Here is a 17,567-nt window from a genome sequence, read left to right as displayed (position 1 = left end):
AACATTTCCATACAAAATCTGAGTTTAAAACTCTGTTCTAAAAAAAATGACAATGAAGATGGTGTATTTTAGATGACAATATATCATGAGGACGTCCAAAGAACGCATGGAAGGAAGCTATTGACAGAGAGACAGTATTGCATTTGGCATTTAAAATTGGCAAGGAGTGGCAAACTATAGAGCTAGTTCGAGGATCCATCAGAGGGAGAACTTGTATCATAATTGATCTGTACGTCCACCAAAGAAAGTTAGCTGGATAAGTAAGTTAGTACTTACATAAGTAACAACGATCTTACATTTATAAAACTTCTTAAGAGCCTTATACACCAAGGGGGCACTTAATTATTATTATGCTTTCTCGAAATCCCGGTCCCGAATCGGATTTCTGACAGCGGTTAACCGTTAACAGCATAACAGCGGTTTTCTATCTAAAAATGCGGTTAACGCAAAACAGCTGTTATTGAAAATTAACCGCTGTTAACAGCATTTTTATAGGTAAAGGCTTTAAATGAAAAAATTTTGACGGAAATTTTGAATTTTAATAAAAAAAAATTTAATTTTTTTCATTAATCTCTCCTTTTTTGTAAGAAAATGTGAGTTTTGGATAAAAATTTTATGCTAGAATTCCTTTGAAAAACTTTGAAAAAATTTTTTTCAAAATCTCGCCATTGTCGTGGAGTTAAGGGCAATTTCCATCTTGCTTGCCTTTAAAAAATCAGGAAAATTTCGGTCCAAATTTCTGCGAAGAGAGTGTTCTTAACTTTTGTGCAAAAAAAACAGCATTGGTTTCAAATATATTGCAAACGCCTTAATGTTTATTAATTTTCAATAGAAAAAATAATTTTGGAGTTCATCAATCATTAAAAGTTTTTCTTTTTCTTTGATTTTGATAAATATCTTTACTTTTGTAGGTTTACGTAACCTAATTCAACCATACGAGCCAAATAAAAAGAAAATATATCAATAAAAAGCTCATTAACATAGTAAAATTGTGATATTATTAAAAATTCTGACAGCATAACAGCGGTTATGAAAAAACGCGGTTAATCAGAAACCCTAGTCCCGATAAATTTTCGGGATCGGGATTGAAATTTTCGGGAAATCCCGGGATCCCGAAAATAACTGTAATTTATCACTGTAACGAAGTTTTTCGAATATTTTAACAGCGAAAATCGATAAATTAACATAGATAAGCTGTTAAATTGCGGAAATATTATAAAATAAAATGAAAATTTAAGAAAAATATAAAAAAAAATCCCGGGATATCCCGGGAAATCCCGATCCCGATAGCGAGAAAGCATACTTATTATGCAAGGCAGAAAATCGACTTTGTAACTATATTTTTAAATTTCAATAAAAATCAAAAATGCAAAAAATTCTTAGAAAACTTTTCAAAATATCAAGTCAAGCTTTAAATTAGATAAAATAAGGTCGAACAACAGAATTAGCCACAATCCAAAAAAATTTCTAGACAGAAATTTACTAATAAATTTTCCAGAATTTTCCTCCCTCAAAAAATAACAAAAAAATTTATCTGCTCGAATAGTTTCATTTTCATGACTCAAACAGAACAGAAGTAATGAGAAAGATAAAGTATAGAACAACGAAGGCACAGAAAAAAAGGTAAATGGAAGGAAATTTTTCTTCTTTTTTTCATATCTGTACATAAATTTATCTTTTTCCATTAAGAAATTTCTGTTCCTTCTACCTGATGCTATCCACATTCCTATCCCTCATTCCATAATGACTCTCATACATCCCGTGCAATGGAAGTAATTAAAGAAATTGAAATGAAAAAAAAACGATTTGATCGTAAAAAACTTTGAATGAAAAAATTTTGTGCTTCTTGCCTCTCTTTTTGAGGTTCAATTGCTTTTCATTGGCATTGAAGTCAAAAATGGTTTCTTTTTATTCTTTTTTTTTATATTTTTATTGAAATTTTTGGGTACCTTAAACACTTGAAAAAAGTTCACAATTTTTTGTGAAGGCACAAGCTTATTGATAAGCGAAAATCAATAAACATCGACGAATTTTTCATGTACTTTAATACTGGTTTTAATATAAAACATGCTGAACGTCGAGATGAAAATTTAATGTCGAGAAATAAAAGAAAATTTAAAGAGCATGTTGGATTTTAATGCGATTTTGAGGTTAATAAATGGATTTAAAATGCTGAAGATGTGTTCATTTGAGTGAATTAAGTGAGTGTTTTAGATTGTGGATTAAATGACTTGAACATTGAATTTTAAGGCAGATAAAAAATTCAAGTATTTTTCGATATTTTTGAGACAATTTGTTCTTTCGAGTAGAATTAAGGCTTTAAGATGTAAATTGACGAATTTTAATGGGATTTTTATTTCAAGGGCTGTATAAAGGTGATGAACGTGTAATACATGTGGCTCTAGCCGCTCTTTGCCTCACCATGTACCAACCTCGCCTTCTCGCGGTGAAGGTCGTCAATCCAAGCCACATAGTGGAACGTAATCAAACGAAGTTTTGGGCCCTTAAACACAAGCTACGATCAAGCTACAACCTCTATGGGAAGCCATGGATCACAATTGACTTGTACGACCAGCAAGGAAGTTCTATTTCAGGACAAACCACAAGAAAAAATCATAAATTCTTTAAAACTTTAACAACTTCCATCCAACATTTAACACTTAAATTTAACGAACTTTTAAACTCCATCCGACTTTATTATAGCATAAATCTAGCATCTTATTCCGTAAACATAGCAATTAAGTTTAATGTCCTGACAATATTTTTTGTTCAGCGTAAAAATGCTGCAGTTTATGTTTACAAACATCAAAAAATATTAACTCACAAAAAAATACAGTAAAGTAAAGCTTTAAACTTTTTTTCTGTTGTTTTAAGCTGATGAAAAATGAAACGAGAAATTTTTTCTTTTATTTATTCTTTATTCAAATTCATAAATATTTCAAAATTATGAGTGAAAAGTACAGCATAAAGTTAGCAAACATGCTCCATAATAAATTTGCTCGAAATTTGTTTTTTTCTCCGAACTTTTTTCTTTTGTTATATATTTTTGAAGAGATGTGAAGATTATAAGTGTGCAGGGGACATGGGTTTAAGGGTAAATTATAACAAAGAATAAATTTCAGTGGCTTAAAGGCTATAATTGTCTTTAAAATACTTCCATTAATTTTATGATAGTAATTTATTGTAATTTTTTTAAGGGTCATGTACTTCTGATGTTCCATATTTATAGCAGTGCTGTCCAAACTTTTCTGTACTACAATTCACTTTTGGTTATGGCCCAAAGCGCATATAGCATGCGATTTGTGGTATTTTCAAAATAATTTGACGGCACTGATGTTTTAGGACACTAGGTTCACAATATTCCGTTGTACTTCCCCTTATAAATATAGAACAACAAAGATGAACCCTATAATCATTTGATAATATATTCCTAATATTGTACCGAATAGCACAAATTGGTTAATCGATCAGAAATCCAATCCAATACAGACATGTCTATGATTTGCTGTACCATGCCAGACGCATCATCCTGGTGTTGGATTTTAGATTTGAATTTGGTTGATCGATCGAAAATCCATCTAAAGGCATGCGTGACACTGATTTGGTGGCCCATGTCAGAGGCACGTTGACCTGGTGTCGGATTTTAAATTTTATTTCAATTAATCGATCAAAAATCCGGCCCAAGACAGTTAAGAGTTTGACTTAGTGCACCATGTCTTAAACACGCCAACCTGATATCGGATTTAATATCGATTAACCAACTTGTGCTATTCAGATGTATTTTATAATTCTTTAATCTGACTATATTCCCAATTCTATCAAATTTTTATGACTACCAATCATTTCGAGTTTTCAAAAATTTTTAATCTCAATAACATTTTAAAAATTTTCCATCCCTTGGAAGTGGCAAAACATCAAAAGAAAGAGTAAAGAGGAAGAAACTACTTGGCATGAGAATTTATTCAGCATGATGAAAAAGTTATTGCAAATTTTCCATCAAAAACTTATTTTCTCAACGTCAAGAAAATTTTCTTCCCACGGAATAGTCAAAAGTCACACAACTCAACTAGGAACGGCAAGAACTCTTCTTAAATAAAATATAATAAAAATCCTTTAAATAAAGCACGTGGATTATTTTTTTTGCATTATTAAATCGACATTTTTCACATCTACTGTATTTTAAGATATATAAAATATGAAAATTCTACACGAAAACTCTTCTGATTGCTGTTCAAATTCCTCCCCGATTCAATATGCATCTATGTAGATGATGATTTTAGAAATATTTTTCAACATCCTTAAGCATCTCCTTGGGTGAAGTGTTTGGTGAATGACGACCGACAGGCTTTCCATCCTTATCAACAACAAACTTTGTGAAATTCCACTTGATGGCATCAAATAAAGTTCCACCTTGTTGTTTCTTCAAATATTGATATAATGGATGTGCATCCTTTCCATTAACATCAATTTTCTCAAAAAGATCAAACTTTACTTTGCGATCCTTGAGGAAACATTGAATTTCTTCGGCATTTCCCGGTTCTTGGTTGTTGAATTGATTGCATGGAAATGCGAGAATTCTCAAGCCTGTTATAAGAGAAAAGAGAGAAGAAATTCAAGAGACATTTGAAGATTTATCAACATCTGTGAAGCACATTAAAAAAATACAAATATGTAACAAGCTTCTAAATCATAAACACAAAAGGCAGAAAACATTCCAAAATAAATATTTAAAAAAAAACTTTCAAGCGTCATCACAAAAAAACACATAAAAAGCATAAAGCAATTACGAACATACTGTGAAATCATAAAAAAATATTGAAACCATGAAACAAAAAAAAATAATAATTAGCAAATACAGTTATGACTGAAATGTAAAAGATACATCAAATGGTGGTGATTAATGAGCGAGAATTATTGAGGAGAATGAGCTGTAATGATGGGGGATTGTGTATATTTGATGAGTTTGTGTGTCTGTTAAGTGGTTGCTTCATGTTGCATGTAATTATCTCACTTAACATATCTTTAAATTTTGTAAATATGGTGGACGATTGAACAAAGCATTTAGAAGCAAGGATGAGAAACTATTGAGGATTTGGTGGCAAATTTGAGAATGTTATGGATAAATTCTAATTTCATTGTATTAAACTTTTGTGACGCAAAGCGAGGAATCGAATTTTTGCTGTAAAAATATTCGAAATCAGTCTTTAGGGAAATATTGCGTCCTATTAAGCACAAATCGGTTAATCTATCAATATCCGGCTTCAGGTCCATGAGACTCTGATATGTTGTCGAATTCGGTTCTAGCCCAGCACTATGCATGAGTCACGCTTAGATCGGTTAAACGGAATTCGGCAACATGAAACAGTCTCATCGACCTGAAGCCACGCTTTGATTTGACTTTGATCAATTAACCGATTTGAGCTATTCGAGTAATAGAATAAATTCCCCTAACAGGCAAAGAGCATGCTTTTGATGTACAGAAGAACCACTACGATACCTAAAAGCGACATCTTTTTCTATTAGGGTCCTTTAATGCCTCATGAAACCTAACCAAATTCAGAACACTTCAAATCGTCAGTTTCTCAAATCACATTCAATCCCAAAACAGTCTCTCAATGATTTAAAAATGCAATTTTCAAGCAAGCAACAAAATAGGATTATCCAATAAAAATTCAACAACAAAAAAGCAATAAGAAGTAATACAATAAATGTCAATTGATAATAATAAATCACAGAGTTGAAATTCAGCTTAAAGCTTCATATCACATCTCATACTATAGTTGAAATAGACATAATGATATAAAAATATGAAATAAGAAGAATTTCCATAAATCAAATTGAATTTGGTTCATGCCAAAATGAAATTTTACTTTATCTTGTTCATATTTCGAGAACGAGAAAAAAATAAAGGAAATTCGAAGAAGACAAAAAATATTTTTGAAGGTTTTTATCATGTCAGATAATTTTTATCGAATTATGAAGAACAAATTCAGCATTACGGTCATAAATTTAATAATAGAAAAACCCAAAAAGAATTGGAACTCAGCATAAAATTGACATTCGTTTAAGGGCACTTGGAGATTAGAATTTTAAATAATTTAACATTGCCATTCTTGAGAATTTATGTGATGTAAAATAATTCAAAACCCACACAAAGTCATGTAATGAAAAATTCTCTATTTATATAAATAATTAAAGGACTTGGACATTAAAACCACAACATGAAGACAGAAGAATGTAAGTGTTGGGTTTAACCCAAAAAATATTAAGCTCTTGATTAAAAGTCTCAACATGTCAAGTCCAAAAATTTTCTAATTTCCACACACATACATAAAGTTTTCCATTTTAATATTCATCTTGAAAGGATTGATATTCAAGCATATGATAATGAAATTTATGACTACTAGCTTAAAGGTCAAGTTATTTAAAATTAGAATTTCCATTAAAATTTAATGTGTAGGCGTTGAATCTTAAACATGATGCAGAATTTTTTATGTCTTTTGAGACAATTTATATCCATTTGATGACCATGAGGGATCATTCGAAAGTAAAAATTGTGACTGAATAAGACAACGGCAACATCATTAAATTACATTGCTGAGGAGAAGTATATACCGAGAATTCACAATAAAGTCTATTTTAGACTTGTTTATGGTTTTCGCATTATGTATTGATTTCATTAATTCCGAAAAATGCAATCTCTGAGATTGCTAACTAGTCGTAGAGATATAATGTGGAAGAACAAAATATTCGATGTCTAATAGCCGTCATCGCAACGTCAGAGCATCTTCATGTGTTTTGAGACCATAATGTCTTAGTACCATTCCTGACCAATTATTTTACAGCTCTATTTAAGCTTCGCTTTAACTTATATAAATTAAGCTTCGGACAAAATCCGCAAGCCGTCTTAAAGCGGACATTTCGTGCGTTACAGCAGAACCCTGCAGTTTTCGGCTGTATCTTATAGTTCGCCCAAGGCTTAAGGGCAACATTTATGTCTACAGGCCTGCAGTTTAGGACAAACCCCAACAAAATTTCATACAGCCATCATCAAATCATGCTTCAAGACATAAACCCAACCCCCCTTCAACTCTTGAGCTCAAATTTTATTTCTGACTTTTTTATGAAGGTTCCATAAGATTCATTGTTTTACAGAAAAATAAAAAAATAAAATATCATGAAAAGAAATCTTACAAAGAGAATAAAGATCATCTCGAAGATGAGCTCGCAAAAAAAAAGCTTTTAAAGTTCAAAAGAAAGTAAAATTCATCATGTGAATGAAGACAGAAAAAGTTTATTTTGTCATTTAACAAGAATTTAATTTAAACGTAAGCAATGACATTAAAACGACAGTCAAGAAAGAGGGGAAATGAAGAAAAAATAAAAAGTATTGCTATAAAAACAGCAAAGTCCTGAACGATATGATCATATGAACATATCTCGATGGTGTCATCATAATGTTTTTATATATGAACGAGTATGTCAACATCTCTTTTATCTATCACTTCGGCATGAAAATTAAGTAAACTTTACTTTTTTTATGTCTTGTACAAATGAACATCATAAACGCGTAGACACGTTCAAGATAAATTGGGAGAAATTTTCTATATACACACTGATAACGCTACCGTTGATGACATTGGTGATTTATATCATTTGATTGTATTTTTTCCCCATTAACTTCTTTTTTTTTCTTTATCAGGCATTTCTTCTTTCATTTCTCGTTTTTCTTTCTTCTTTTATACTCTATGATATGATTTTAGGGCATCATAAAAAGCTTTTTGATTTATGATTTTCAGCTTGTTTTATGAGAAATTAATCACATTTTGGATTTTGAGCGGTTAAGTATTAGGAAAATTCCTCAAATTAAGTCTACGAATTTTTGGAGTTACTTATTGGCACTATGCTTTGACTAAAGCCTAGATCTAGTCGGAGATTACTAACTCACACATCACAAATCGTGTACAAATTCTCTGTTTTTACATATAATTGGCATTTTTGCAATACCATACTATTACGAATCCTAATTGGCATAGAGACCGCTTTTAGGTACCGAAGTGGCTTTTCTGCATCATGAAAGCATGCTCTATGCTTGTTATGGAAATAAATTAGACCAGAACTTGGGGTAAACTTGAATTTTGGATAGGTTCGGATTAATTAGATTTGCCTTTTCAATACAAAATCCGAGTCGACTTCGAGTTCTGAATTATACTGGAAAGAACCAAGCCCCAAATACCATCCACCCTATACAGTAGCAAATGCGCTTCAAAGCAGGTTCTCAAGAACACACAATACGCATCATCTTCAAAATACTTAATATTTTGTCATCAGCATTATCGCATGTTGCGTAAAAAGCGAGAGAAAGAAACATAAAATATTCGGGAATAAAATACGATGAGGAATTAAAAAGCATATAAAGGAGGAAAACAACATGAAAAACTTTTTTCTGTTTGCAAAGACTTTAAACTAATTTAATTAAATATTCAACGCATAAGGAACAAAGAAATATTAAATTTTCTTTTATTTAAGTTTAAGGCAAAAGGATTTCTTTCATTAAAATTACATACTTTGACTGAATATTAATTTGAATGTTATTTCCACATTAAGTTTCATACATGAACACGCATGTTGTTTGTATCAAATGTGCTTTATAATAGGATCAAAAAGAAAAGTTTATGAGGATTAAGCTGCTGAATGAACAAAAAGTAGAGAAATGGCCAAAAATATTAAATTCGATCTTTTTCTAGCTGGCCTATCCGAATGTCGTCATGAAATTAGACCCAAAAAAACCATTGTTTCAATGAAATATGACGTAAATGTTTATTCTCGCGCATTATTTCATTATGTATGGGTTGAATCAGTAAAAATTATTGAAGCAAAGAATAATCTTGTTCAAAAAAAGGTTCAAGTATATGCAAAAATCGATACTAAATGTGACGATGACGTAGATCAATTATGAAGACAGAGTCTATTTTTATGCTTGGATTTAGAAATTTTATTATAGACGAAAATTGAAAGAAACCTTTTTATAGAATATTTTACACTCATCCTTATGTCATGAGGAATTGAAATGTACACAATAAAATTTCTTCGACCTTGCAAAGTTCGTCACCGCATCAATGTCGTACATACTTTTTATCTGTTATATTCTTCGTCTTGTTCAAATCAACTTTCTAACGAGGAAAACAAGAAAAAATTCTCTCAGTTAAAAAATACATCAAAAGATTTACGTACATTCACTGAATATTTCATCATTCTAAAGTGAAAGCATGCACGTTTATGGATTATAATGCGATTATCATACAAGAATGATAACGAAAGCCGTTAAAAAAATTTCCTTGTTTTCTTTTTTCTGCTTATTAGACCAAATAATTTCCATTTTACGCGCATGGGAACTCTTTTTTGTGTGCTCATAAGACTCCCATAAATCTCATTCATAATTAAATAAAGTCACGAAAAATTTATTTCTTTTCATCTCTTTTTAATTGTTACAGTCTGGGCTTGGTGAATGTCAAAAGCTTTTTTTTACAAAACAAAAGACAGACAGATAAAAAGCTTTTTTGGTATTTTATACCATAAGGAATTTTAAAAAGGAATGGAATATTATGACATACATGAATATTGTATTAGTAAATTTCTTCGTATCACGTTCTTTTTGTTACTTTTACTGACATGAAATTTAAACGAGGGTAAATTTTTTTTTCTCAAAAATTTAATTTCATGGTGGAAAATTCATAAAAAAATGAAAGGAAAAAAAAATAATTTAGAATTCTTTTAAAGCTGACATTGAAGGGAATTTAATTTGCATTTTGGAAAGTAAGATTGAAATTGTTGGAAAGGTTTTGACATTGATGAATTGAAGATGAAATTAAAGCAGTTCAAATTGAGAACGGTCTTTAAGTTTGAAATTCCATTTTAATATTTAATATTTAATGAATTGTGAACAAACTAAAAACTTATAATTTAGTCATTTAAAGACTATATTGTCGACTGCACGCAAATTATAATAATAATAGTCATCATCAAATTCTCATAACATTGATATTCGAATTAAATATGTGAAACTATCATAAACAAACAAGATTTTGTTTATGGTTGAGTAAATGCCCAAAGCGGAGCTAAATGGATCAGTTAATTGGCTCTTTTAGTAATGTACACACAGAATAATATAGTTGATTATATAAAATGCACAAATGGTAATTGTAATTAGGCACTAATGTAGTATTATGCACAAATGAATGTCATTTAGAGTTTTTCGTTCTATAGAAAAGTTTTTCAGTAAAATTCTGATGTAAATTTTGTTTATTTACTGATTTAAAAGGTATTAAACTCTAGCAGGCAAAGAGAATGCTATCGAGAGCAGAGTGAACTGGGAGCAACGCTTACGAGCATGCTCATTTAGTATATTTAGGGAAAATTACAATTTTGATATGAAAATTTTAAAAATCTTTAAAAAAAAAATAGAATTGAAAAAAAAAATAGTTTTGGAATTTAAATTTTGAGTCCAAAACTGCATAGAGACATTCCAAAATTCTAAACTTCATAAAATCTGAATTTTCAAAAAAATCCAACCCTTCCTTATGCAATCCGAAAATTCCTTTTCAGAGACACAGAATGTTAACATCTTTACTCGAAGTGTTTTTAAACTTTCCTCACATTCCATATCTGCATAATTATCAAATTAAATAAGCGAAACTTCATCTATCTTTTCTAACCCCATTCTGCTGCAAAATGAAAATTTCTTTATTATTTCTATCTCTATGCTTTTTCATTTCCATTCTAATTTAATTTTGAGTACATGAGTTCGTGCTGTAAAGTTTTATGTTAGATAGAAAAAAAAGTGTAAAATAATAAAAGGAACGAGTGCAATTTCTATCTACGGGGTTGCATCATATGCAAATGAAATTTAAAATGTTAGAAAATTAAAAGTCGTAAAATAACGTAAAGGATTACAATCATTTCAATAAATTGGTTAGAAGCACTTTTACAGGTGAAACTTACCTTTAGATTCAGCATATTGATCGTAAATTTCATTCAATTCAGCATAATGCTTAGCTGTGTAACCGCACTTCGATGCTACATTAACGATAATCAGTACATGACCTCGATATTTCTCCAAACTAACTGGTTCACCCTTAATGTCATTGACGGTAAATTCATAGACTGATTGAGCAGTCTCGGGATTTCCTTGATTTGCTGAACAAGCCATTACACTATAAGTACATAGATGAAAAGAAAAGAGAAGATTTAACGATACGAAATTGAGAGAAAAAAAATAGGAAAAAAAAAGTTTTTATCTTGAATTTCAATGAGATGAGGATTTCTTTTTTGTGCTTAACTAAGAATGGAAGAATCTCGTGAAAATCTCTTTTAAATTATACTCATTGTTCGCTCATAATTTAATGAGATCACGATTTTTTCCGTAAATACGTTCACTTTTGTGTAAGATCATAGAGTACATAAAAATCCAGATGACTGCAATGATGGAAAAAGATGCAAATTTTATTTTATTTTTTATATATAGAAAATGCAAAATTATTATAAAACCAGAAACTTCCTGCATTTAAATTCCTTTCATTAGCGTTTGGAGTTTTTTTGTTGTCATTTTCTTTTCTTTACTTAAGAAGTGCTTTAAACTTATTACTTTCTTTTTAAATTAGTTTTTCAATCTTTGATGCAGTTCAGTTTTTTAAAACATTTACAAATTACTTTTTAAGATAATTAATTATTAATAAAAGTTAAATAAAAGTATATTTTTTTTTTAAAAACAAAAAGCACTAGTTGAATGTTTGTCCGTATTCAGGGAAAAGAGGACGGGAGATTGGACATTGGGTCTCATCCCTTTTATTGATAGAAATCTTCAAATTGAGGGTTTCTTTGTGAAAAAGTTCCAAACCCCAAATTTTTGCAATCCAGACCTACAATCCTACAATCCTAGACCTTCGAACCCATCCGATCGACAAAACCAGAATCAGAATCCTTTGAGATCGGTTAAACATGTATAAAGACGCCCACAAGATGCCCAAGTATTTAGGGTGGCAGTATGCTCCAGTATATCGGACTTTGTAGATGGTAAGAGATCTCGAGGAAGACCAAAAAATTTTATGTAGACTGCATGTGTAGAAAAGGACTCTAAAGCCCTTAAAATTAAGAACTGGTGGAAGTTCTCGAAGGAAAGAGCCGACTTTAGACGTTCTCCGCGTGGAAACGGACCCATGTGCACCACAGCAAAGTAAGCAAGTAATACAATACCACCTCAAAAACTTATGGCTACGCTTCTGGTTGTATGTATCCCAATTTTAAAGTAAAACGGGAAATATTTTTATAAAAACTTTTAAATATACAAAACGTCTCCTGTGATTGGAAACAATTTAATATTAAAAGTTCAGGAACTAGCAACTTTTCCACTTAAAGCTCCTTTTTCATTTATTTTTCATAATAAGACAGCAATCAACTATCCAAATAAATCTCGAATATTTTTCCAACGTAATTCTCCGGTGGAAAACTTTTAATAAAAAAGAAAATCATAGAAAAACCCCAAAGTGCTTCATTTAAGGATTCCTTATTTATTCAGCCCACTCAGCATTCAAAATCATAAATTTTAAGAAAAGTGCATAGAAAGCAAAAAAACCATTCCTCGCCGTAAAGTTTCTCCTTTTTACGACTCTTCCTTACTTTTCTTATTACTTTACTGCTGTGAGCTCTGTCGACGCGTTACATTTATGATTGTTGCTGTTTCTGTTTTTATTTCTATCTTCCATAATCATAATCTTTTGCTTCTTTTTTTCCGTCTTGTTTTAAATTTACTTTTTTCGGTTTCCTGACTGTGTACAGCAGTGGTTCTCTAACTTTTTTGGAGTTTATGGAACTTTAAGGACATTCTTGGGTTGCTTTTAGTTCAATTTAAATGGATGAAATCAGGACTATATTTATTATGACACAATTTGGGAAATCAAGCAGATAAGGCATCGCAGCACGCAGGACGAAAACCACTGATAAACAAAAAAACGGATGAATGTGAAGCTCCTTCACTCGAGGATCATAAATCAATCAGTGTTTGTTAAGGAAAAAGAAAGGGAAAAAAATGAGAAAATGAGAGAAACTCAAAACAAGATGAAAATGAGGATGGGAATGAAATGAATACTTATTAAGTTTTGTCTATCAATCTTCATAAAAATAGAGAAAAGGAAATGGAATTGGAGGCAGAAAAAAGAGAGAGATTTAGAGGCAATTTCATCATGACATTCCACATTTATTTCTTCATATTCTCATCGCTCATCATCATCATCATCATCGTCAGTTCTTTGCAATTCAGACATATTTTCTTCTTAATAAAGAATAAGCATTGAGATTGATAAGGAATGTAGACTGTACTGTATTCAATACAAACAGTGAAAACAGGTGGTTAAGATAAAAGATTTTGAACAATTTTTTTTTCCAAATTTCCTTTTTTTTGGCACGTTTTTACAACAAAAGAAAATATCTATTCCTTTTGCATCACTTTCTGTGTCAAGTGTTGATTTATTTCAAGATAAGAAAAGGAAAAGAATATCGTTTGAACTTTTTAAATAAATCAAAATGAGACATGCTGAGTGAATGGATGAATGAAAATGTAAAATAAGAACGAATTTTTTTCTTTTTTTTGTTGTCACGAGATGATGCAAAGCGATAAAGGAATGTAAATGGAAATAACAAGTTTAGAGGAATGAAAAAAAAAGTTCAAAATGGATTTTGACACGGAAGTGAAATTCGATTCTTAGAGAGCCTAACTTTAGAAACTTTTGATTAAATTAAAGCATTATTTCATTTACTAAGGTTCAAATATTAAGCATGAAAATAGCACAGTCAAGTATTTCCATATCTAGGATAAAATCTGCGAATTTTCACTTAATGAACATTTTGAAATATATTCAGAGTCAACAAGAAGGGAAAGCAACGATTGATAATAAAAGATAACAAAGAGCTTTCTTAAGACCGACTGTAAACACTCTCAAGTTCCTTAAAGAAAAGCAGATCATTTGAATAGAGTCAACCAAGCGTGTAAAATATATAAAATCAATAAACTTGGGAAACCTTTTAATTAAGATTTTTTGAACATCTTTTCTCAATGGAAGGAGACATTCTTTGATAAAATATAATCAATTTAAAGCAACAAAAGTCGTAAAATTGGCAAAGAATGTATGCCTTAAAGCCCTTTTATTTATTAAAGTCCTCAAATCAAGCAATAAAACGAAAAATACGTGACAAGCTTCATTTTCAAAAAATTCAATGAACAAAATAAAAGAATTAAAGCATCAATACTCAAAGAAACTTTGCACGTACACGTACGGTCAAGAAGATGAGAAAATTTCCATTTTTTTACAGTTTAGCACTTTGATTCTGAGAAATCGAGAGGGTCAAAGTAGCAAGAACAAACTCATCCATTGTAAAATAAAAAGAATCCTGGCAATAAAAGCAAAAAGGAGTGAAAAATGATTCTTTTGAACTTGGAACGAAATCTTTTGATGAAAATTGTTTTCAAACAAACAATTAACAAGTCGTCCAACAAGGATTATTAAAAAAAATTCATCTACAAAGAATCTGTTGATTCCAAAATTAACTTTTACCGTCAATAATTTGCAGCCAGAAAAAGGAAAGTAAAAAAATTGTTACAAGAAACTTTTCTTTTTGGCAAAGTTTATCAAAGCATAAAATAAGAATGAAATTCTCTTCACTTTCTTGCTTTTTCCTAAAGATTCAATTCTTTCATTCATGCACATAAAAAGTAAATCAAGTTTTCTTTTCTTACAAGCAAAACTTCCTCTATTAATTACTGGAAAAATAGGAAAAACCAGATAAATAACTAAGAAGAAAATATTTGACATGAATTTACAAAGTTTTCGTTCAAAACAAGTTCAAAAAGAGTTTACGTGATAAAGGCGGACAGATTAAATAAAAAACTTTTGACTATTCATAAATTTCACTTAGCGTGTTGATGAAAAAATAGTCTAGGCTAAGGCTATAATGTGGTATTTTAGACATTAATGCGGACTCGGGGTTGATGCTTAGAAGACGACTTGAAACTAAAATTGAGTTTACACACGATGGTTTAAAGCAGTGGTGGACAACAAATTTTGAATCATGACATCATATCAGGTCTAGAACTGAACACTGATGTAATTAATCTGTTTAGCATTATTGACATTATTAAACAAATTCAAATAAGTAGCACTAAATTTGAATTTTTTTTTTTTTGAGTTTTTTTGAATTTTGCCTGAGATTTTTCACGGCCCATCAGTGACTAGTTGCCCACCACTGACTAAAGAATGATTAAAGATCAAGAATCCAAAAAAGTGATGAAGACCATTTTAGGCGGCAAGACGTTAAATATGAACAAGTCGAGAAACGAGCACTTTTTTATACACAATCCCTTCCAAATATTTCAATCTCAACACTATCCCGTCTATAGTCAATAAACACAAAACAAGGGTATTGCAACAAATACAATACACGACATTTAATTTTTTCATTATCATGACTATTCATCCGATCTAAATATATCCATAGTTAATTATAGCAAAATATTACATAATCTTAGCTAATTCTTAAGTTCATGAAGGCAAACGAATGGCGGTTTATAAAGAAAAACAAAAGTTATTGAACCGAATGAAAATGAAGAAGAAAAATAGAAACAAAATACAGATGATAATAGAAAGTCCTAGAAAATTACATAGCATTTGTCAGATAAATTTTACAATAGAACGAATAAATAAAGTCTCAAGAGGAAATTTTACTCAACATTTATTTTTTTGTCTTCATTTTATCGGCCGAGAGAATATTGAAGGAAATGAAGAAGAAGAGTCTAATTCAAACAGTACTACACTTCCATCATTCACTAGAGAATTTTGCTTTCCTTCTTCTTCTTATTTCCGTATAAGTATATATTTTGAGTAATTGATTCTAAGAGTCGAGAAAAAAAAGTTAAAGACAGATGGAATGGGAATAAGAGAAAGAAATGCCAAAGACATTTTATGCTGGAAGAAAAACTCAACAAATATTTGACATTTTCTGATTGACTTTTATTTTTTTATATACATTTATCCTGAGTAAAGTTGATATGGTAGCGTCTTTCTGTTTCAGTTTTTTTATATCATCTAAGTATTATGAGAAATAATGAAATTGTGCAGAAGGAGTTTCACTCGAATTCATTATAATCTGACAAAGAATATGACAGTCATCAACTGATTACGTGATTATAGTTTAGCTTTAGTGGCAGTTTAAGTCAATCTGAAGATGAATTATAATTTTGATATTTTCTAAGAATTCTAGTTACAATATCCACTTGATATCTACTAGTATTGAAGAATCTTTTTCACAATTGTCATGAGAATCATAAGAAGAAAATTCAGTCTGTTGAATTTAATGTACGTATAAGGATAAAGATGAAGAAATAACAACGTTAAATTCTGAAGGGAAAAATAAAGTTTTTTCAAAGTTGTAAAATGGAGGAGTTAGCTTTATTTATGGAACTTTTGATGCAACTTTTCTTATTTTCTGTTCTGGATGACAGTGACGTATTCAGGAGTTTTTGGGAATCAACCCCTTTTTAGACAATCTCTTCAATTTAATATGGTTCTTCGTGAAAAAATCTCTAAATTTTTGAGATTCATACAAAAAAATCAAGTCAATTTCCCCTTCTTTAAAAATACCGCCTACGCCCCTGCTAGATGATGTCCAGTTAACAAGATTTCCTAGATACTCCTTGTTTATTTGAAGATTACAACAATCAATAATCTTGTTAAGACTAGCAAAAAAAGTTAATTTTTTCAAGCACCTTTTTCTCAACTTGAAAATCAGTTAGAACTGCTTCTTTGAACACTCAAGCTTGTGAAGTACTTTTGGTGATTTTGATTCCAGATGTTGATTTTCAAGATTTAAGAAAAGTTAGTCCATTCATGTTTTCAACTTGATACATTAACAGGTTTCAAAAGTTCTTGCAAAATTGCATTTTTAATACGAATTTTCCAGAAAAAAATCTCAACTCTTTTAAAGAGTTCTTCAACAAAAAATATCCCGATTGAAGGACTTTGTAGTAAAGAATACGAATCTTATTTTAGATCAAAGACAGAAAGTTGTTCATCATTGAATGTTAATCTTGACTCAATATTTGAGTTCATCAAAAAGGATACAAAAGATGGGGAAAAAAAAGTAAAATTGTTACAAAAAAAATATCCAGCATAACAAATGTAATATATGTGAAGAGCTATACAAATAGAATAAAAAGCATTTAGAAACTTAACGAGCTGATTCGAATGATCGTCGAGAGGTTTCTGAGTACCAGTAGAAATGAAAAATGATATTATAAATATTGTTCATTCAACAAATTTGTATCTCATGAGTGATTTTTATTGGCATGTATCAGATGCTCTGTGAAAATGTGAACTGGATTTGATCGTTAGTTTTTGCTTTGTTGATTTTTTTGTCAACAACAAATTTGGATATAAACATTTTTTGTCTAGCTTTAAAATAGATTCAATGTTGGTTCATCAAACTCTCATCAAGAAGAGCTTCAAGCTGTATATCAATAT

General features: G+C 30.3%; 1 protein-coding gene across 3 annotated transcripts in view; it reads right to left on the bottom strand.

The window, feature by feature from the left end:
- LOC139099693 (uncharacterized) overlaps nucleotides 1-17,567 on the bottom strand; it is a 62,870-nt gene that overhangs the window by 4,851 nt on the left and 40,452 nt on the right. For 2 of the 3 annotated variants that reach the window (XM_070652220.1, XM_070652222.1), the window contains one exon: nucleotides 11,002-11,213. In XM_070652220.1, coding sequence (XP_070508321.1) covers nucleotides 11,002-11,213 — 212 coding nt within the window. Of the gene's footprint in view, nucleotides 1-4,131; nucleotides 4,585-11,001; nucleotides 11,214-17,567 lie in introns of those variants that run through there. The other variant, XM_070652221.1, reaches the window with a different exon arrangement.

This window comes from Chironomus tepperi, unplaced genomic scaffold, assembly GCF_022539635.2.
Source record: "Chironomus tepperi strain 1889 unplaced genomic scaffold, CSIRO-AGI_Ctep_v1 contig_479, whole genome shotgun sequence".
Taxonomy (NCBI): Eukaryota; Metazoa; Arthropoda; class Insecta; order Diptera; family Chironomidae; genus Chironomus; species Chironomus tepperi.
This window is presented reverse-complemented; position numbering and strand designations above follow the sequence as displayed.